Source organism: Mercenaria mercenaria, chromosome 7 (assembly GCF_021730395.1).
Source record: "Mercenaria mercenaria strain notata chromosome 7, MADL_Memer_1, whole genome shotgun sequence".
NCBI lineage: Eukaryota > Metazoa > Mollusca > Bivalvia > Venerida > Veneridae > Mercenaria > Mercenaria mercenaria.
In genome coordinates this window covers 16791011-16814581 of record NC_069367.1, presented here as the reverse complement: position 1 = coordinate 16814581, position 23571 = coordinate 16791011, and the positions used below count along the sequence as shown (strand labels likewise).

The 23571-nt window shown below is 38.0% G+C and overlaps 3 protein-coding genes across 6 annotated transcripts in view; 2 read left to right on the top strand and 1 right to left on the bottom strand.

The window, feature by feature from the left end:
- The window catches only part of LOC123554831 (protein Wnt-11b-2-like), a 69215-nt gene extending 63640 nt beyond the window's left edge, over positions 1 to 5575 (top strand). For all 3 annotated transcript variants that reach the window (XM_045345192.2, XM_045345190.2, XM_045345191.2), the window contains exons 5-6: positions 3255 to 3547; positions 4105 to 5575. In XM_045345192.2, coding sequence (XP_045201127.1) covers positions 3255 to 3547; positions 4105 to 4279 — 468 coding nt within the window. In that variant the 3' untranslated portion in view covers positions 4280 to 5575. The remainder of the gene's footprint in view (positions 1 to 3254; positions 3548 to 4104) is intronic.
- Positions 5576 to 6124: 549 nt separating this feature from the next.
- On the top strand, positions 6125 to 9539 carry LOC128558205 (uncharacterized). Its single transcript, XM_053547054.1, has 2 exons — positions 6125 to 6262; positions 8799 to 9539. The coding sequence occupies exons 1-2, from the start codon at positions 6125 to 6127 to the stop codon at positions 9537 to 9539; spliced, it is 879 nt and encodes a 292-aa protein (XP_053403029.1).
- Positions 9540 to 10683: 1144 nt separating this feature from the next.
- The window catches only part of LOC123554833 (von Willebrand factor D and EGF domain-containing protein-like), a 50816-nt gene continuing 37928 nt past the window's right edge, over positions 10684 to 23571 (bottom strand). Inside the window, exons 16-21 of one of the 2 annotated variants that reach the window (XM_045345193.2) lie at positions 23201 to 23454; positions 22735 to 22837; positions 17224 to 17332; positions 13306 to 13442; positions 11456 to 11642; positions 10684 to 10941 (exon numbers count right to left, since the gene is read on the bottom strand). In XM_045345193.2, coding sequence (XP_045201128.2) covers positions 10769 to 10941; positions 11456 to 11642; positions 13306 to 13442; positions 17224 to 17332; positions 22735 to 22837; positions 23201 to 23454 — 963 coding nt within the window. In that variant the 3' untranslated portion in view covers positions 10684 to 10768. Of the gene's footprint in view, positions 10942 to 11455; positions 11643 to 13305; positions 13443 to 17223; positions 17333 to 22734; positions 22838 to 23200; positions 23455 to 23571 lie in introns of those variants that run through there. The other variant, XR_008371605.1, reaches the window with a different exon arrangement.

Sequence of the window (23571 nt, the reverse complement as noted above, 5' to 3'; positions counted from 1 at the left end):
TAGGCTATCAAAAGAAAGCCCCATCTCCATCCGTTTACTTTATACAGTTAATCGAGAATTTCGAAGGAAACAACATCAATTCAAGCAAAGAATGATTGTAGATTTTCATTTTATTGAAACAGATTAGATTCGTCTATGATTGTTTTGCCAATATCAAGAGAAAAAAAGTTGTGGCTTAAAATAAATGTTGTACAGTAGCTGAGAAATTAACCGGAAAATTGCACCACCTGTCGGAGATTGAGGAATGATTTGACGAAGAGGTCAGAGATCATTTCCGTTTTTATCTGCAATTCTTTCCATTGAGTTCTGTTTTGGCAGCCATTTTCAAAGCCAATATGCCACATTAACACATTCAAAAAGGTGACAGAATCAGCCAAAATTGGAAGAAGTTCATGTACACCCATACGTGATTTTGATAAATACATGAGTAATCGTTCTAAATAAATATTTTAACATGAACGGGTACTTTAGCTCACAGATGCCTCTACCCCACCCCTTGATTTACAGTTCAGATTTATTACACGATAAACTGAAATTTATTATACTTAATCATAATTTTCCTTACACTGTATTTAATCCGGGATATACATTTAAAATAATGTCGATGGATAGTTATCTGTTACTCGGTATGTCCGATATATCACAAATATGTGAATCATGTTTGCAAATTTATTCAAGGAAATTAATTTATTCATAAGAACTTGTATCGCCATCACGCTGGAGAAATATTTATACTTCTTAAAATTAGATAAAACCAATTATATTTTCTTTTCTTAATGTATCTACATTTTTTTTCTCGTACTTTTAAGAAAACTTTACCCATGCCATTTAAAGAATGTCTTGGACAAATATGAAAAAGGGTACTGACAACAAACGCGGCATAACATCGGGACCAAATGAAAGCACTTTCAAACTTATGTGCAGTTCTATAAAAACCTCCAAGCAATGAAAATATAATCGAATATTTGCATCAGATGTTGATAGACAAGTTATGTCAATTTGTGTTTTGCTTCATGAAATTCGCGAGTTATCTAAGCGATGTTAAATATTGTTGAATAATGTCAGACTAATTGTTTCTCTGCAAGCATTCCGCATTTTCATGATGACGTGAAACAACACTTTGATATTTAACAAGTAAAAAGTAGAAGTATATAGTATCTATAAACTTTATATGTAAATATTTTTTATATGTTTCACTCGTATAAATGCAAGCTTTGTAGAAAAGTTCACCATATATTCTCGAAACAAATATTACAGTTGTTCTCAGTTTCTGGAAACATCTTTGAAACATTTTTGATAAAGTTGGAAATCGATGTAGGGAAACCCCATCTAAATTTGTTCATACTAAACTCACACTCTGTTAATAGTAGAAGTACATTCTGTTTTATGCTTTAGATCTGCCCTATGAACATTTATAGAGATGAACAATTTGACAAAACGTACTGTTAATTCTTAAAAAATATGTCATGACCAACGGACAAGCCTGCATTGTGCGGTTAAGTTTGTTCCTTTACTCTTCAACTCTTCGACAGAAACGTCTGAACAATCTTTTGAACCGCTTCCAAAAGGCGGGCCTAATTATGGTTTTACTGGTGCAATAACTAAGTCCAATTACATGCCTTACAATTAAAACAATTCATCTTTGCCGAGTTTAAAGCTGAAGAAACGTCATAAAACCCTGCTTAACAGAGCTTTGAGTGGCGTATGGTGGTTATTAGATGTGAAGGCACGGCAACATTAAAACATGACACACACGTGCAACACGTGTTAGTGGTGTATACTGTTAGATGTTGTGTGGCATTTTTTTCTGTTTTTATTGTAATTAAAGTAGGATTGTTTTGTTAAAGATATTTTGACTTTCATGTCAGCGGTATCATTATCTGTGTGGGGTTTCTCTTTTCAATCCCGAAGAAAATTGTTATTAATATCAAGATGAAGTCTTATAAATGATTTATTTTTCGGATTATGTTTTTACAGAATAACTTGTATGAATCAGATTTGATTTCTGCTTTGATATGTGGTTATAGTAAACAGAGATCAAATAAGTAGGTGGGAGAAGAAAAAAAAGAGAGAAAAAAAAAGAATAACATATATCAACAATTTAGTTTTATACGCAGGGTTTGGTTACCTTCACTTCAGCTTCATGTTGCAGTTTTCATACTTCATAGGTCATTGCTCTACATAGTTTATTTATTAACTTTTTCATCAGATGTAGGAAAGACATTCTATTGAGATAATTATGTTCGGAAATACATATACAATATCATTGTTCCGAAAACGATAAACTTCCATGATCAGATATAGGGTTGTCCGCCCTTGTTGTATGTTTACGTTCTGTTCTCATTAGTCTTCAAATCTACCCAGCTGATGATCTCGTCATCGATGCTGACTCCTTAAAGGGAGAATCATCTAAGGCCTCACTTATACTTCGAGGCTTGATGACGCTCTTGCAACACCCGACAAGAAATAACAAGCCATATTTTATAATAATTTACCCGTATGCATAGTATGATAGACATGGTCAAGAAATGGAAAATATCAGCCCAATGCAATCCGCATTTCTCACCCTCGGCAAATACATGTTGAACAACTGATTATTTATCCTGACTTGTGCACCAGTCTAAACCGTTCTTGTTACTAGGAGTCGTTGTGTAAGAAAAATCTATAGCGTTGGCGAGAACTTAAAAAACATAAAAGTCTCTTTGACGAGAAACATTGAAAAAGTGACTGGCACACAAATGAAGACAAATTATCAAGTCTTCAATATGCATAGAACCCATTTGTTGGTGAGTGATGCGCGATTAAAATTTTCCCGTTCATGAAAATGTCTGTCATAGTGTACGTATGAGTAGAATGTCATGTAAAAAATGTCGTTTCATTTCTGGTCTGGTGCCAGTGCTGAAACCAATTAGTCGAAACCAAATTTAGATATTGGGGCATATTCCTTTGGCGATTTATAGCACTATTCCGTACCTACAAAATATGTTCTAAGATAAATTTCAAATATAAACTGAACCGTTTAAATGGAACTCTGGTCTTTGGTGGTGGATTTGAACCATGATACTTTCATGCACAATGATCTGCATTTGGTCAGCACATTGACTTTATTTTCTTCGTTTAGTTACTTTATTTTGCATATTTGGAGTACCCGGGATCGCAAATGAAACGAGTCAGTGTTGAGTGAAATGACGGGCTGATATTTTATTTGAAAAATATTGGTATGAAGTCTAAATTTTACTGCCTTCTTTTTTCAGGTTGTTGTAGATAGTTTAACAACTGCGTGTAAATGTCACGGTGTATCTGGGAGCTGTTCTATCAAAACTTGCTGGCGATCTTTGTCAGACTTTAATAAAATTGCCGAAACTCTTAAAGACAAATATGGAATGGCAATTGAAGTGAAACGGAAGCGCAAGAAAGGAAAACATACATTTTCACCAATTAATAAGAAAGTTGATTCAATTCCTATAGACGAATTAGTTTATATTCAAAAGTCACCAGACTACTGTTCGCCGGACAGAAAAATGGGTTCCATCGGGACGCAAGGGAGGTTAGTTGAGCAGTTTTGTATTTCAACATAGTATCATACAACGATACAATGCACATGAAAACTATGCTATTTAGGGACCTGATTGCTCGTTTATCGCATCAAAAAATATTTGACGATTTGACGAATTAGAAACAGTGTATTTGTAATACGGAAAGTTGTTTTTGTGTTTGTGGAATATTATTAATTTGTAAGAGAAAAAACTTGCTCCCACCTGAATGTTTCAAAAGTGACTTTGTTATCTGATACTTTTTTATGCTGATATTGGAATCAAGTGAGCCGCGCCATGAGAAAACCAATATAGTGGCTTTGCGACCAGCATGGATTAAGACCAGCCTGCGCATCCGCGCAGTCTGGTCAGGATCCATACTGTTCGCTAACGGTTTCTCTAAATGCAATAGGCTTTGAAAGCGAACAGCATGGATTTATGTTTGTTTTCTCATGGCGCGTCTCAAGTAATTATTGCAGTCGCTATGTTCTTAAGACTGCGATTTCATTTATATTTCTTATCTCCTAATTTCTTTGAAGACATGTGAAATGGCTTTGTTATATTTTTTCAGGTCGTGTGACCCGGAGAGCAACGGGCCTGGGGGTTGTGATATTATGTGTTGTGGGCGGGGTTATGACTCCAGTGACGTGCAAATTGTGAGACGGTGCGAGTGTAAATATTACTGGTGTTGTTATGTTAAGTGTAAAACGTGTTCAGAAATGGTCCGAGTTCACAGATGCCGATAATACTCCTTGTGATGCAGTAAATGTATCAATTGTGTCAATTGACTCCTGCCTCTACAGAAATCCGGGTATACAGGGGTGATAAGGATGAGTAGAAACTGATGCTATGAGAACGGTTGTGATATTTTTTCCGAGATTATTAATTTTGACTATGGCAGGACTGTTAAGTGATATAGCTATACAAGGGAGACAATTCGGTCTTCCTTTGGTCTTGTACCAGGAACAGTTGTTGGTTTTTGTGAGGTTACTCCTACTGGTAGTACATCAACTAACTTTCATACGAGATACCTTGAAAGTGAGTGGAAAGCCGGAATGTAGGCCCTGCCCGTATGGAACCCTCGTATGTCATGGACTAGTGCTAACTCATCTTTTACGTGAGATTGTTTATTACAATAAATAAGAAATGAATGGCATAACTGATTCATATGAAACACCAACATGTAAACAATATATGTATACGTGTATTAATGTTATACGTGCATCGGTATTTTTGAGAACAAAATTGTCACTGTAAATTCTGTAACAAATGTTTCGTTACGCCAAAAGTACGGAAACATTAGAAAGACACCTTGAAATATTTTTGTTTGTTTAGGCACTGTTTAAACGTTCATGGGTGCGCATGTGCAAATGTCACCTTCAAACTCACGTGAAAAACTTCATCCAGAATGGCGTATTCACGGGGAAAAGACGTTAAAATTGTTTGAAATATTTTAATGATTTTATGCGTGTTAACTTAAACACCGAATGAACAACAAAAAATGATTAAGAAAAATTCTTTCCCGTCAGAAACTCACCCATTGCGATTTAGTGGACTCGTGCCTTATTTCCTTACAATTATGAGCAGCTGTAGTAACCAACAACTGTGGTATCTATAGTTAGAACATTGTATAATAATAATAACAATAATAATAATAACAATAATAATAATGACTAAATTTGAGTGCGAATCGAACTGCTATAAATCTGTGAATAAACAAACCCTATGACAAAGAGTTATAAAACTGAATTAATTTTACGAAATTTTACAAATATATTTCATTAAATTTCTGGAAATATGTTCCATCATCCAACAAAAGCACTGTGACAAAATGTTGAAATATGATGAAAACTGCTTTATTTGTTGAGTTAAAAGTGTCAACAATTGAACAACTTTATAGTAAAAACTTGTAGGTGCCTTTTCACTAACTTCTCATTTACTTTATATTCATTTTTGAACTTTATGTTTATTTATATTATCGTTTGTTTTGTGTTTTATGTAAATAGTACTTGTTGTACATTTAATAAAGTGTACATAATGTTTGTTTGTTTTAATTGATGTTATACACATATTCCTATTTCTGACGGATCTCTTGTTGACCGCTATTATGAGGACTTAAATAGCCGTGTTTCCGGGAATAATTGTGCAATACAAATAAGTTAGTCAAAGAAAAGAAATAATTGTACTATCGTAATAATACGAGGGGTGTTCGGGAAGTTTGTGGACTTCTTTTATAATAATGAAATAAGGAAACAGACCGAAAATAACATAATCTGAAAGTGTAACAACAACAGAACAACAGATAGGTTAACATGATAACCGTCTGTTCACTGGTGCACTTCGGCAATTATTTGTCGTCTGCTGGTTACAAATTAAGATAACCGGTCGTGTTTGACATTTATAATGTTCAAGATGTATTTAAGGAGTTACAGAAGATTTCAGGAACTGTCCTCTTACACGTTCACTTACCCTCTCAATGTGTCTCGGGTATGAAGGCAGAGTATTTCTACGGGATTTCTTGCTATTAAAATAAAGGCTTGAGAGAAATTTTAGAATAAGTTACACAAAGTACAAAAAACGTCATACTGAAGATGGATTTTGATGTTATTAAGGCTATATTAAGTAAGAAAGAGGATTTTTTGAGGCGCCATCTGGTGTTGTCCACGTCAGTAATAAATAAATTGAGACAGATGGACGTCATCGGAAAATATACAAGAGATCAAATGTTGGTATGTTCGTGTTTTCTAAATATTAAGTATTAAATGGCATATAATCAAGCGTTTTTAACATCTAGCCTGCTAGCTGCAAGCGACTAACGCAGACCAAGATCATTACTGCACTGTTCGCTATTCAATCAGTAAAATTTCAGTGAATAATAAATGTTATTCCCCAAATTGAATGATGACCATTTAGAAGGCGAAAGGTTAACGAGGTCTTCAAAAAAGGGGTACGTCGTTGTCCGGTTTTGTGGCGCAAAACAGATGGTTACCACACAATAACTTCAGCTTGGATGGACCATTTGTTAAATCAAAGGCTGAGATTGTATATGGGGTCAGTCAGGTTAGGTTCAAGGTCAATGTTACTATGTGACAGATGAACGGTTTCGTCACAATATCTTTAATTTGGGTAAGTCTATTTTATTAAACTAAACTTGCTGTTTAGATACCTTTTATCAATACAGAGGCTGGGACTGTACTTGGTGTCAATCGGGTCAAGTTCACTGTTACTAGAAATAGAATCAAAGATTTCCTCTCGGTAACTTTAGTTTTGGTACACCTATTGTCATCAAACTTTGTATGTAGATAGCTGTTTTAGAGACAAAGGTTAGCATGGCATCTGTGATTACTCGGGTCAAGGTCACTGTCACTAACTATAGATTAAATGAATTATGCTCAATAACTTTAAGCGGAAATGAGATATAAGAATGAAGCTTGGTTTGTATGTAGCTATGGGGTGATACAACTGGGATTGCATTTGGGGTCACTTGGTTCATGGTCACTTTTACTAAAATTTGAAACAGTGGTTTCCGCTCAATAACTTTACTTAGGAATGAAATAGGCCTACATTATGAAACTTGGTTTGTAGGTAGGTTAGGGCTGACGACAGTTGGAAATGTATTTACGGCCACTTGATTCAAGGTCACGTGGTATGCATAGATCTATAGTCATCAAACCTGGTGCGTAGATAGTTTTTACTGAAACAATGCTGGATAATGTTGTAAAGTTGTTGGTCCTGAAAAATTGTGACATACATCACAATAGCACGATTGTTAGCATTACGTACATTTGTTTTCAACTCAGATTGTCAGATGTCAAACGTTGAAAACCTGATTGCGTGGCGTTGTAACGTTTCTTGTATTCAGAAATCAAATGCTTTATAGGTAATGTTTTTTACTGATTATCGTAGAACTACAAAATTTATTTATTCTGAAAATTGGCACATCTCAGAATTTTGTCGCCCCATGTGGTTCTGGAACGATCTGTGTATGAAAAGAATTGGAATCACTGTCTTACCCTTGCATGATCGTAAGAGGCGACTAATAGGGTCTTAACACACACTTGGTTTTGCAGTAACTCTGTGATTCCAACAGGTGTGCAAATTTTGATTCCATACCTCATGTTTTTATTTCGAACCAAAATTTGTAGTCCTGTTTGGCGCCATATAACCTATACTGTGTTGGTGCGCCGTAAAACCCAAATAAATAAATAATTCAGAATTTTGTCAAAATTGTCCTTCAGCTAATCAAAGACATGTAAAAACCAGTGAAACAAACCGATAAAACGTTATAGGTCCAACTCAAGTATAGGGTACAATAGATCAAATTGACAAAACAATATTTTCAAGTTTAACAACACATATTTTTATCTTGAGATATTATGGTCGCTGTTTAGTTACCAAATAATGAAGGCCTTCGAGCTGTTTATCACGGTTTAGAGTTCAGATGCAGTCGAAATGAATCATGAGGGCGTTAACCCGAGTGGTTAAATATCTAAGCAACTGATTGATGAACAGTCTTTAATAAGACGATAAAACACAAGAAGGTCTGGATTGTTTTCATTCTTACAAGCTGATTGAAATATTTTGTTAAAAAATTGAAAATTATGCCGGACTTTATTTTTATCCAGGCAGTAACGAACCGGGCGTCATGTAGCAATTTGACATCGTGATTGACGTCATAATGTTCCATTACCGGTCCACGCGTCTTGTTTATCTGAAAATTGGCACGTCTCAAAATTTTGTCAAAATTGTCCTTCAGCTAATCAAAGACATGTAAAAACCAGTGAAACAAACCGATAAAACGTTATAGATCCAACTCAAGTATAGGGTACAATAGGTAAAAACATTACCTACAAAGCATTTGATTTCTGAATATAAGAAACGTTACAACGCGACGCAACCAGGTTTTCAACGTTTGACATCTGACAATCTGAGTTGAAAACAAATGTACGTAATGCTAACAATCGTGCTATTGTGATTTATGTCACAATTTTTCAGGACCAACAACTTTACAACATTATCCAGCATTGTTTCAGTAAACGCTTGGTGACTATAGATCTTGTTTATCGCAGAATATACATAGCTTAACTTCTTCTTTATTGAAGTAGCAAAGAAATCGAGCCATGTTAGAACAGACATTTTTATAGTGCATGTACTATCAATTATAGGCATAATTTAATTCTTATTTGTATGTCAGAAAGAAAACATTAAAGTAAGAGTTGGCTTTTTCTGAAACAGTTGAGCAACATGATTTTGAATTACTTCTAGGCTAACAAAACGGATGTTGACAAGCAAATGACACTTCTGTCGATATGCCTGAGAACACGGGGTCTTCCAGCTTTCCAAGGATTTCTACACGTTTTGCGCATGACCTTTCACGGCTGGCTTGCAGATGACATTTTGGATACTAGTATAGATATTGGTGGCATGTCAACAAATGTTGGAAACACTATAGCTGTTCGCGATATCCTAAACCAAATGTATCAGAATAAAGTACAAAGTGAGCAGTTCCAGTACAAGCCGATATATCTCGCTGAATCAGAGTATCCATATGTACCATATTTTCCAAAAGGGCAAGGCTATCGACATGAACCAAACGCAAGGCATCCTTTTACTGAGCCAGACGCCAAAAGACAAACACGTTCGGAGCACCAAAGCAGAAGACATGAATACACTTCCGCTTCTAACAATAACGAAGTCCCACTGAGCGAACAAGTACCCGAAAATTTACGATATCTTCAGACGGCTTTTGACAGCGAGTCAGCAGCAACTCGCAAATCAATATCCGTGTTGAGACAAGAGGAGATAACCATCAAAGCACTCCTACAAAACAACTTAAGAGAGCAGCAAGATCTACTTTCCCGCCAGCAAGCTTTGGAAGAAATAAAGGATAAAATAAAAGAATTAAATAGAACAGCAACGCAGCTGTACAGACCGGAACCTGATGTGCACGTCTCGAAGAAGAGACTGAAACATCTGCAGCGAATTCCATGGACAGACAAAGACTAAATTTCTAAAGAATACAAACAATATACAAACGTACATGGGAGTCTATTTCATTTTTTTTCAGTTCGTTCTTTAGTAACATTTATATATTTTGTACAGAAGGAAGTGCAATTTTCAAGAAACTATTTATATTCCCCAAATTCCCTGCGTGACACGGTATTGGTAATTTACACAGCTATTTGGTTCATTGATTACGTCAAACTCATCACTGACAAGACCACTGTAATGGTGGACAAACGACAAATATGTTAGATGCTCATTGCTGGAATCTAAGTAGAACCGACTGCCTCAAGCAAATCACGCAGATGGCTCCATCACCGTACCACACGAACTAATTCAACCCATGCAAGTGTTTTAAAGCGAAATGTGTGACAGGGTGAGACAATTAAGTCTTTCCGAAATACTTAGAGAAAAGGTAGATTATCCCGATAGACGACTCCTATTGTTTACGGGGTCACTAAATGTCAAAATCGCTGTTAACGTAAGACTGAAAACAGTTTCCATTTGTTTAGAGGTGGATGTCCTATGAACAGTGGATGTCAAGGTCAGAATGATCTTGAACATAAAAACGGTTTCCGATCATCGCTTTCAGGATTTGGCCTTTAATTTGACTTTGGAGTTGCATCGGCAAGACACATACATTTAATTAGTAAGTTGTAATGCATCAGATAGAGCAGACAAACAAATAGCGAGACAGTCAAGCAAGAATTGAAAATACGACATAACACCAGACCAAGAATGCCATGATGGTCCTATATCGCTTATGTTATTGTTTTTTAAGAAAAAGAATAATTTGTAGAAATTTGTTAGAGAGTCACCAAAGGAACATTTCTGTGAAATATTTTCAAGATCGGACCAGCGATTTCTACGAAGAAAGTTTTTTCTTTCGGTTGAAGGGCAACTAGAATTCAACACGGACAACCTAGATTTGAAGGATTCAGAAAGGAGATCACCCAAGGAACATTCATGTAAAGTTAGTTGAAATCGCGTAGTGGTTTAGGAGACGTTCCTTAAAGATATTGTGGACAGCGTCGGACGGACGACGGACGGGCAAACGACTTACGGACCGACGATGGACATCCAACGGTCCTAAAAGCTCAACATGAGATCGTTATGCCCAGGTGAGCTAAAATCACACAAACGATAGTAAGATTATGCAAAATATTTATATATCTGTAAGCTCATTCAGAACTTCAGTAATTTTTTGTTACTAAAACTTCTGTCGGTCATATTCAATGATTAGCATTACACATGTCTGGGTTCATGCAGTCATAACACACGTGCTTGTTCGCTGCATCGCACGGACAACCGTAATTCTTACAGCACGCACAATCTGATCTCGTCGGCTCGAAGTAACAGCCACATCCGGTGCCTACAGCTGTGTAGTTATTGCCACTTTCTACACCTGAAATGCATTTCATGTATAGGTCTAAAAGTTTTCTGCAACGAAAACACAATCCTTCTTAAGTTCTGATTCCAAAGAAGGTTAGGGACTGGTTTGTATTAATAGAGCATACTGAAATCTGAATAGAACTACGTATAATTCATGCAGTACAGAACTCGACAACATAGATTTCAATATCTGTAACAAAGTATCAAGCAGTATGGTTCTAAGCTGCAAATGAAGGATATACAACCGCTGTGTAAATATTGACGTCTAGTTTTCGACTAAATGTTTTGACACGTCAGATGTTTTTACAATAATTCATAATAAAACTTCTAATTATACCTGTTTAAGTATACTAGTAAAAACTAAATATAAAATTATGTACTTTTTTGCTGTTTTATCTTGCAGTTACAAATATCAGTGAGCAATAAGTATTCAGAACTTAAACGGCATGATTACCTTAGTAAATCAAATAAACCCAGCAATGACATTGTTTCCAAGTCATTCCGTAAATAACAATGATACAGCATACCTTGCGCTGGTATTCTCGATGAAGTCAGTGCTGGCGTCGGATGCGATGTAGATGTTGCTGCCGTCGTCGTCGGTGCCTGTTTTGACCACCGTGTGTTACTGACCGCCGGTATACACCAACCCTGGTTATCTGAGTCGTCGAAGTCACCGTACACATAACACTTGTTCTCTATCATACATGCATCAAACTGGAAACAACAAGAACAGTAAATATTTCAAGCACAGTTCATACGAATTCTCAGTATAACGTGCGAAATAGTCCAAAATATAGATCAGGTATGAGCCATATAAGGATGTGGTATTATGTTTTTAGATTAGTTTTATTACTAAGATATATGCTATAAATACAAAAAATGATGTCCCAAGAATTATATGTTTATATAAATTAAAGAAAGAACTTAGTATAACGTAACCTAACAAGAAAAATTCTGTCATCAAAGAGATATCCTTTAAATTAAAAAGTAAGCCTTACACAAAACCCGTATCACGCTTTTCAAATAAAGGTAACTGGAAAAACAAAGGAATACTTCGAGTGTCGGAGAATACTGTTGCTGCCTTGGAATTGAATTGTCTCATCAACAGGACAGAATATTCAGGATAAATATGAAATGTGAGTTAAACTTGCTTCAAATCTCTTGTTTCACACTGTTCAGACTACTCATAAAAAAGCAATTACTAGTCGGCTGAATTTTGCCATTAAAACATGAAACTAGCCAAACAGTGTGAACATCATTAAATTATGGATAAGGTACATAATTAAACAAACTTGGCGAAACCTCATTATTCTCAGCTAAACTTTAGTGGGAAACTGAAAATAACCCTGCCAGTGCGAGAAACAGTAGCTTGCGTAAGGAACTGTACTAACGCTTCTGGACAATGCTACTTCACCGCAAAGTCTGGTTTGATCCGCGTTATGTTGAAGCAAAAACTGTTGCATTACAAAGAGACAGGCGATTTAAAAAATATGTATGGCACAGGCGTGATATTATGCCAAAATGTGTCTTAACTGTCGTGAGGGAATGGTTCCCAAATCCAGTTGGAGATCCATACATGGGACATTTATGGGAATAAACAGTGCACGTCATAATAAAAACATTCAGATGGAAACATTAATTTTTGTGAAGTTAAAATCAAATTTTATTCAATCAGTATTTATTATAAATGATTTCCATATCTATAACCAACACCTTGTTTACATTTTAATCGCTCTTCAAGGAAATCATTCAAGAACATTATTAGTGTATACTAATTCTGTAAAGGAAGTGTTTAATATAGTAAGATTATTTTCCAAAATGTGCATTCTGAATATGCTTTGATTCCTTTATACTATTACTAATGTACATTTGATTCAATAAGATACATCTCGTATTCAGGTAATTCCAGCAGTTTGTAGTATTTACTTCCCGCCATATGTCAAAACCTTAGCTGACCTCATTGCTGTGAGAAAGTTTACATTTCTACAGAAATCTAGTTGGCTGCTGGAAAGGTCATAACCTCTATTCACCTGTCACTCAAGCAACCGTCAGATTTGAATTTTTTTAAACTGCTTTGTAAAAGATTTTTGGATTAACACATTTATAAGTATCAGAATTAAATAAAATTTTCAGATAATATTGCTTGTGTTCTAAATAAACAGTATGCCAAATTTCAGAAAAAAGTATGCAGTGTGTTTTTAGAAAATAAAAAAATAACATTTTGATTTCTCTGTTTCTGCTAGCAGACAGCTCAGAGAGTTCAAAACAAGTGGCCATTTTTCCGGCTGGCTGGCTTTTATACTTTTCCTCTGGCCTTTAAAAGTCCCAGATTTGACTTTCATTTCTATCAAACTGAGAAGTTAATAAGAGAGTTAACCTTCACTGTGCACGTGCCCTGCTGATCACACATCATGCATTTCGAGTTATAGATGTAATACACGTGCTGCTTTCCCTCGGTTGCCCCTCCGTTATTTGTAAGCGTTAACATAAAAGCCTGTACTGCTATGCCGGTCCCTAGAATAAACAAATGATTAAATATGTATAATGTCTGGTTTATCCGAGAGGTTCATACATGTACATGGAGGAACCCCTTTTATCATTTTTTTTACGTTCGTGGACGAGTATTCGGAGATGGCGATAACCTTTTATTTCTGATCGATACATGTAAGCATGAGTACCCGTTTTCTTCGTTAGATCATTTCTTATCCGATGACCATTGCTTCGATCCAAAATTTGATCAAAGAAGATAACAGACCCGGGTCTACATTGGATACCGATCTAGGGTTGCAGACCCGGGTCTACAATGAATATCGATCTACGATAGCAGACCCGGGCCTACATTGAATATCGATCTACGATACCGTCAGACCCGGGTCTATATTGAATGTCGATCAAAGATAGCAGACCCGGGTCTACATTATTGTCGATCTACGATTGCAGACCCGGGCCTAAATTGAATGTCGATCTACGATAGCAGACCCGGGTCTACATTAAATGTCAATCTAGGATTGTAGACCCGGGTCTACATTGACTGTCAATCTACGATAGCAGAACCGGGTCTACATTGACTGCCGATTTACAAATGCAGACTCGAGCCTTCGTCGAACGTCGATCTACAATTGCAGACCCGGGTCTACATTGACTGTCTATCAACGATAGCTGACCCAGGCCTACATTGACTGTCGATCTACGATAGCAGACCCGGATCTACATTAAATGTCAATCTAGGATTGTAGACCCGGGTCTACATTGAATGTCAATCTACGATAGCAGACCCGGGTCAACATTGAATGTCGATCTACAACTGCAGACTCCAGCCTTCGTCGAACGTCGATCTACGATTACAGACCCGGGTCTATATTGACTGTCTATCAATGATAGCTAACCCAGGCTTACATTGACTGTCGATCTACGATAACAGACCCGGGTCTACATTAAATGTCAATCTAGGATTGTAGACCCGGGTCTACATTGAATGTCAATCTACGATAGCAGACCCGGGTCTACATTGAATGTCGATCTACGATAGCAGAACCGGGTCTACATTGACTGTCGATTTACGACAGTAGACCCGGGTCTACATTGAACGTCGATCTAGGATTTCAGACCCGGGTCTACATAGAATATCGATCTACCATAGCAGACTTTGGTCTACATTGAATGTCGATCTACGATTGCAGACTCAAGCCTTCATCGAACGTCGATCTACGATTGCAGACCCGGGTCTACATTGACTGTCTCAACGATAGCTGACCCGGGCCTATATTGACTGTCGATCTACGATAGCAGATCCGGGTCTATATTTAATGTCAATCTAGGATTGTAGACCCGGGTCTACATTGAATGTCAGTCTACGATAGCAGACCCGGGTCTACATTGAATGTCGATCTATGACAGCAGAACCGGATCTACATTGACTGTCGATTTACGACAGTAGACCCGGGTCTACATTGAACGTCGATCTAGGATTTCAGACCCGGGTCTACATAGAATATCGATCTACCATAGCAGACCCGGGTCTACATTTAATGTCAATCTACGATAGCAGAACCGGGTCTACATTGACTGTCGATTTACGACAGTAGACCCGGGTCTACACTGAACGTCAGTCTAGGATTTCAGACCCGGGTCTACATAGAATTTCGATCTACCATAGCAGACTCGGGTCTACATTGACTGTCAATCTACGATAGCAGAACCAGGTCTACACTGACTGTCGATTTACGACAGTAGACCCGGGTCTACACTGAACGTCAGTCTAGGATTTCAGACCCGGGTCTACATAGAATATCGATGTACCATAGCAGACACGGGTCTACATTGAATGTCAATCTACGATAGCAGGACCGGGTCTACATTGACTGTCGATTTACGACAGTAGACCCGGGTCTACACTGAACGTCAGTCTAGAATTTCAGACCCGGGTCTACATAGAATATCGATCTACCATAGCAGACCCGGGTCTTCATTGAATGTCAATCTACGAGAGCAACCCCGGGTCTACACTGACTGTCGATTTACGACAGTAGACCCGGGTCTACATTGAACGTCGATCTAGGATTTTAGACCCGGGTCTATATTGACTGTCGATCAACGATAGCTGACCCGGGTCTATTTTTAATGTCAGTCTAGGATTGTAGACCCGGGTCTACATTGAATGTCAATCTACCATAGCAGAACCGGGTCTACATTGACTGTCGATTTACGACTGTAAACCCGGGTCTATATTGAACGTCGATCTAGAATTTCAGACCCGGGTCTACAGAGAATATCGATCTACCATAGCAGACCCGGGTCTACACTGAATGTCGATCTACGATTGCAGACTCGAGCCTTCATCGAACGTCGATCTACGATTTCAGACCCGGGTCTACATTGAATGTCGATCAACGATAGCTGACCGGGGCCTTCAATGACTGTCGATCTACGATAGCAAACCCGGGTCAACATTAAATGTCAATCTAGGATTGTAAACCCGGGTCTACATTGATTGTCAGTCTACGATAGACAGTAGACCCGGGTCTACATTGAACGTCGGTCTGGGATTTCAGACCCGGGTCTACATAGAATATCGATCTACCATAGCAGACCCGGGCCTACATTAACTGTCGATCTACAATAGCAGACCCGGGTCTACATTTAACGTCAGTCTGTGATAGCAGACCCGAGTCCATATTGAATGTCGATCTACAATAGCAGAACCGGGTCTACATTGACTGTCGATTTACGACAGTAGACCCGGGTCTACACTGAACGTCGATCTAGGATTTCAGACCCTGGTCTACATAGAATATCGATCTACCATAGCAGACTCGGGTCTACATTGACTGTCAATCTACGATAGCAGAACCGGGTCTAAATTGAATGTCAATCTACGATAGCAGACCCGGGTCTACATTGACTGTCGATTTACGACAGTAGACCCGGGTCTACATTGAACGTCGATCTAGGATTTCAGACCCGGGTCTACATAGAATATCGATCTACCATAGCAGACCCGGGTCTACATTGAATGTCAATCTACGATAGCAGAACCGGGTCTACATTGACTGTCGATTTACGACAGTAGACCCGGGTCTACATTGAACGTCGATCTAGGATTTCAGACCCGGGTCTACATAGAATATCGATCTACCATAGCAGACTCGAGTCTACATTGAATGTCGATCTACGATTGTAGACTCGAACCTTCATCGGACGTCGATCTACGATTGCAGATTTGGATTTACATTGAATAGCGATCTACAAAAGAAGACCCCCGTGATTCACTCTTGAAAAAATATAGTTTGTCGTTCAGATGCGTATTATTATATCACTCAGGCTGCACCCTCCTGATATAATAGTTTTCGCATTTCAGCTCCGACAGCGACTTTATTCAACGACAAGTCACTGTCCAGGGTACAATATTTTTCAAGTTTTGACAATTTGCAATTTTATATGCTGTATCTCGTTTCCTTCTAGTTTTTTTGTCTGGTCCATTTTGAATATATAAATATTGTTTTATTAGATTGTCCCTATTTTAACGAAGGTAATCTTTGAATATAGTGAATTAAAGTGTTGTACCCATGGACACATGTATTTCAGGAACAATGTTACAGCATTTTACATATTTCTAAGTACATACCATTTCTCTGTATAAACGTCAGACATGGAGTACTGCCACAGCTGCTATTGACACGAAATCGTAGACAGTGAAAGCAAACCTTTTATTCATGTCATCAGTTAACATAGATAGTTTGGTGCCGCACATATTTAACAAGAGCCTTAAAGCATACAATACATAATTGATTTTTACCGTAATTCAAGCGTTTTGGTAGAGGACAGGTCACGTGATGAGTGGACATGAAGTCGGCGCTAATCTGGGTAGCCGTCAGATCCACTGTACTCGAACCGAACTGTGAATACTGAGAAAGTATGGAACTACAGATATATTACACTGAGTCTGACGATCAAACTCTCTTACAGATATATTACACTGGGTCAGACGATCAAACTCTCTTACAGATATTACACTGAGTCAGACGATCAAACTCTCTTACAGATATATTACACTGGGTCTGACGATCAAACTCTCTTACAGATATATTACACTGGGTCAGACGATCAAACTCTCTTACAGATATATTACACTGGGTCTGACGATCAAACTCTCTTACAGATATATTTACACTGAGTCAGACGATCAAACTCTCTTACAAACATATTACACTGAGTCAGACGATCAAACTCTCTTACAGATATGTTACACTGAGTCAGACGATCAAACACTCTTACAGATATATTACACTGGGTCTGACGATCAAACTCTCTTACAGATATATTACACTGAGTCAGACGATCAAACTCTCTTACAGATATATTACACTGGGTCTGACGATCAAACTCTCTTACAGATATATTACACTGGGTCTGACGATCAAACTCTCTTACAGATATATTACACTGGGTCTGACGATCAAACTCTCTTACAGATATATTTACAATGAGTCAGACGATCAAACTCTCTTACAGACATATTACACTGGGTCTGAAGATCAAACACTCTTACAGATATATTACACTTAGTCTGAAGATCAAACACTCTTACAGATATATTACACTGGGTCTGACGATCAAACTCTCTTACAGATATATTACACTGAGTCAGACGATCAAACTCTCTTACAGATATATTACACTGGGTCTGACGATCAAACTCTCTTACAGATATATTACACTGAGTCAGACGATCAAACTCTCTTACAGATATATTACACTGGGTCAGACGATCAAACTCTCTTACAGATATATTACACTGAGTCAGACGATCAAACTCTCTTACAGATATACTACACTGGGTCAGACGATCAAACTCTCTTAGAGATATACTACACTGGGTCTGACGATCAAACTCTCTTACAGTTATATTACACTGACTCAGACGATCAAACTCTCTTACAGATATATTACACTGGGTCTGACGATCAAACTCTCTTACAGATATATTACACTGAGTCAGACGATCAAACCCAAACTCTCTTACAGATATATTACACTGGGTCAGACGACCAAACTCTCTTACAGATATATTACACTGAGTCTGACGATCAAACTCTCTTACAGATATATTACACTGAGTCAGACGATCAAACTCTCTTACAGATATATTACACTGAGTCAGACGATCAAACACTCTTACAGATATATTACACTTAGTCTGACGATCAAACTCTCTTACAGATATATTACACTGAGTCAGACGATCAAACTCTCTTACAGATATATTACACTGGGTCTGACGATCAAACTCTCTTACAGATATATTACACTGAGTCAGACGATCAAACTCTCTTACAGATATATTACACTGAGTCAGACGATCAAACACTCTTACAGATATATTACACTGGGTCAGACGATCAGACACTTACAGATATATTACACTGGGTCTGACGATCAAACTCTCTTACAGATATATTACACGGAGTCAGACGATCAAACTCTCTTACAGATATATTGCACTGGGTCTGACGATCAAACTCTCTTACAGATATATTGCACTGGGTCTGACGATCAAACTCTCTTACAGATATATTGCACTGAGTCAGACGATCAAACTCTCTTACAGATATATTGCACTGGGTCAGACGATCAAACTCTCTTACAGATATATTACACTGAGTCAGACGATCAAACTCTCTTACAGATATATTACACTGGGTCTGACGATCAAACTCTCTTACAGATATATTACACTGGGTCTGACGATCAAACTCTCTTACAGATATATTACACTGGGTCAGACGATCAAACTCTCTTACAGATATATTACACTGGGTCTGACGATCAAACTCGGTCTGACGATCAAACTCTCTTACAGATATATTGCACTGAGTCAGACGATCAAACTCTCTTACAGATATATTACACTGAGTCTGACGATCAAACTCTCTTACAGATATATTACACTGAGTCAGACGATCAAACTCTCTTACAGATATATTACACTGAGTCAGACGATCAAACTCTCTTACAGATATATTACACTGGGTCTGACGATCAAACTCTCTTACAGATATATTACACTGGGTCAGACGATCAAACTCTCTTAAAGATATATTACACTGGGTCTGACGATCAAACTCTCTTACAGATATATTACACTGAGTCAGACGATCAAACTCTCTTACAGATATATTACACTGAGTCAGACGATCAAACTCTCTTACAGATATATTACACTGAGTCTGACGATCAAACTCTCTTACAGATATATTACACTGAGTCTGACGATCAAACTCTTACAGATATATTACACTGAGTCAGACGATCAAACTCTCTTACAAGCATAGGATTCTCAGACAGTACCTATCAAATGAACATTTTTCTGTCTTTTAGTTTACCTTATGCATGCACTACTTTATCAACACGGTTTTGACGCAATGTCGAGACAACCCCTGGTGTCGTGGTGTTATCACTAGCAGAACATGGTCGTAGTATGCAACTTAATTCAAAATATCACGATGGTATATTAATAAGTTAAACCAATTGTACATGACAAGACGCAGGTCAAGTACTTATATGCATTTACAGGTAAATAGCTATAAGATATACAGTGCCAGGTCTATATAAGTATTTGGACCGGAGACCTCTACGGATATGAGTATAGGCTGCAATTATGATACCCTACTTAGGACCAGTGAACTCTTGTTTTAAACTAGAAAATGCTTTTGTAAAAAAGCGCATGTCTCCCCAAATGCAAAGTCCTATAGGCAAGAAGTCAATAGGGGTCAGGAGCGAAAGTCAAAGAGACACTGATGGTTGGCTGCAATAGGGATCATCTACTTGGCATGTCCAGTCATCCCGCTAAATTTCAACACTCTGGGCCTAGTGGTTCTCAAGTCACTGTTCAGGCTCCTGTGACCTTGACCTTTGATCAAGTGACCTCAAAATAAATAGGGGTCATCTACTCTGAATGTCCAATCATCCTATTAAGTTTCAACATTGTAGGTCAAGTGGTTCTCAAGTTATTTCCAAAAAATTATTTTACATGAACAGGCCACTGTGACCTTGACCTTTAATTGATTGACTCCAAAATCAATAGGGGTCATGTACTCTGCATGTTCAATCATCCTTTGAAGTTTCAACATTCTGGGTCAAGTGGTTCTCAAGTTATTGATCGGAACTGGTTATCAATGTTCAGGCCCCTGTGACCTTGACCTTTAACGGAGTGACCCCAAAAACAATAGGGGTCATTTACTCTGTATGAACAATCATCCTATGAAGTTTCAACATTCTGGGTTGAAAGGTTCTCAAGTTATTGATTGGAAATGGTTTTCCATGTTCAGGCCCCTGTGGCCTTGACCTTTAATAGAGTGACCCCAAAATCGTTAGGGATCATCTATTCTGCATGACCAATCATCCTATTAAGTTTCAACATTCTGGGTCAAGTGGTTCTCAAGTTACTGACCGGAAATGGTTTTCAATGTTCAGGCCCCTGTGACCTTGACCTTTAATGGAGTGATCCCAAAATCGATACGGGTCATCTACTCTTCATGATCAATCATCCTATGAAGTTTCAACATTCTGGGTCAAGTGGTTCTCTAGTTATTGATCGGAAATGGTTTTCAATGTTCGGGCCCCTGTGACCTTGACCTTTGACGGAGTGACCCCAAAATCGATAGGGATCATCTACTCTTCATGACCAATCATCCTATTAAGTTTCAACATTCTGGGTCAAGTGGTTCTCTAGTTATTGATTAGAAATGGTTTTCAATGTTCAGGCCCCTGTGACCTTGACCTTTGACGGAGTGACCCCAAAATCAATAGGGGTTATCTACTCTTCATGACCAATCATCCTATGAAGTTTCAACATTCTGGGTCAAGTTGTTCTCTAGTTATTGATCGGAAATGGTTTTCAATGTTCAGGCCCCTGTGACCTTGACCTTTAATGGAGTGACCCCAAAATCAATAGGGGTCATCTACTCTTCATGACCAATCATCCTATGAAGTTTCAACATTCTGGGTCAAGTGGTTTTCTAGTTATTGATCGGAAATGGTTTTCAATGTTCAGGCCCCTGTGACCTTGACCTTTGACAGAGTGACCCCAAAAACAATAGGGGTCGTCTACTCCAGCAGCCCTACAACTCTATGAAGTTTGAAGGTTCTAGGTCAAATGGTTCTCCAGTTATTGCTCGGAAATGAAGTGTGACGTACGGACGGACGGACGGACGGAAGGACGGACGGACGGACAGGGCAAAAACAATATGTCTCCTGGGGGAGACATAACTAAATATCTACAGCCTCAGACCGCTGCCTTAAAGTGGAAACCGTACAGTCTCGAACCTCTCTTTTCAAACCTTTTTTTTCAAACTCTAACAATGTTCAGAACTATATCCTTAAACAACCAGCTTTCTAGTATACAGCGCCTGAACAGGTATTAAGTGTACCAAGCAAGCACGTGCTGAAGCCGCAAATATCAGGGCGCTTTGCGTAAATAAACTATGTCAAAGTGCCATCTCTGCGATGTTCTCTGTTTGAATCCTGCGATCTGACCAAACGAGACACGCAGGATGTTTTATATAGCTATATGAGGTCACTTATGTTTATTAGTGGTTCATGACAATTGGTTGAAACACGTTTTGCTTGCACCATACCTAGTACAGGGCATAGACAGGCACAAGATTGATATAATATAATTTAAGGAACACATATTTATTGAATTATTTGTCTGATTTCAGTTAATTAAAGTTTCAAACAATTATTTTTGAATCCTTGGTCAAACAAATCAGAATCAAGATAGACAAGCAAAAGATATCAGACTTTACATGTCTCAAACCAATCAAGAAAACAGACAGGAGAATAATATATATATCCTTTGATAATAAGTAAAGCTCGGTACACATGGCACAGTATACTAAATAGCACATTATACTAAATAGATTTAATCGATATACAATTAGATTGTTTCAGCATGCAAGTGACAGGGTACGAATAATGGGAAATAAGTGTGATTGACAAGAGCTGCTATCCCTAAAAACATTTTTGTTTAACGTCGCATCGACGCAATTATAGATCATATGGCGACTTTCCAGCTTTGGTGGTTGAGAAAGACCCCCCCCCCCCCCCCCTCACGCATTATTTCATCACATGCGGGTACCTAGGTAGAACCACCGACCTTCCGTAAGCCAGCTGGATGGCTTTCTCACATGAAGAATTCAATACCCCGAGTGAGGCTCGAACCCACATCGATCATGGGCAAGTCAGCGACCTTAACCACGCGGTCACGGAGGCAAAACATTTAATACTGATAATACACGTAACTTACATGAACATTTCTGATATTACATCTTGTGGTGTTCGTTTTCATGTTGTTTCCCAGCATGACAGGATGGTAACAGTCTTCTATCTGTGAGTCACACGTACTGCCACTGAAAGAAACAATAATAGGGGATGAAAATCCCCGAGACGGTAACGTCCGTATATAGTTATTCGTCTTTGTTGTTTGCATATATTGCGGTAGCCTGGTACCCGACTGTATTTTTGCAAGTAGCATGATAGATTCTAGTTACGGTAAGACCAAAAATACAGCGCTTGTTTTCAAATAAGTAAGGTCGGTGTAAATATTGCTTGAAACTAAATTAAGTTTTAATCTTGTCCATCATTTACACTGACAGAAGCCAGAAAAGCAATATGTGCTAATTTATTTTTTAATGTTTTTTTTCAACCGAGCTTTCACTGTATGTAAATTAGACACTGTCTTTTAAAAGCTGCGAATTTTGTGAATACCATACCCAGATATTTCCATTATCATTGGTGTCTGTGTCGTGTTGATAGAACAGTCAGAACCTTCGAATCCTGGTGCGCATGCGCAATTACCATCTTGGCAATCTCCATTTCCAGAGCACGCTCCTGGGCATAGTTTGGCTTCCGGTGGTGTAACGAATGTACCATTGACAATGTTATTGTGGTCTTTGAGAGCCTGAAAGCCGCAGTCCTCCAACATAGTAGACAACGCTGATAAACCCATAGCTTTATCTCCGGTCAGCTAAAATACAACAAAAGATTATGAAATAAATCTGTCAACAAAAAATCAAAAGCTACTTTTCTGTAGTCCAAATGAACTTACGAAAGGTTAAAGATGAACAGCTTTGAGCTCTGCAAA

What these genes read in the sequence shown, in the direction of transcription:
- LOC128558205 (XM_053547054.1), top strand. Translation starts at nt 6,125, where the DNA reads ATGGATTTTGATGTTATTAAGGCTATATTAAGTAAGAAAGAGGATTTT. An exon ending in ATACAAGAGATCAAATGTTG is followed by an intron (nt 6,263 to 8,798) that starts GTATGTTCGTGT and finishes AATTACTTCTAG; the next exon opens with GCTAACAAAACGGATGTTGA.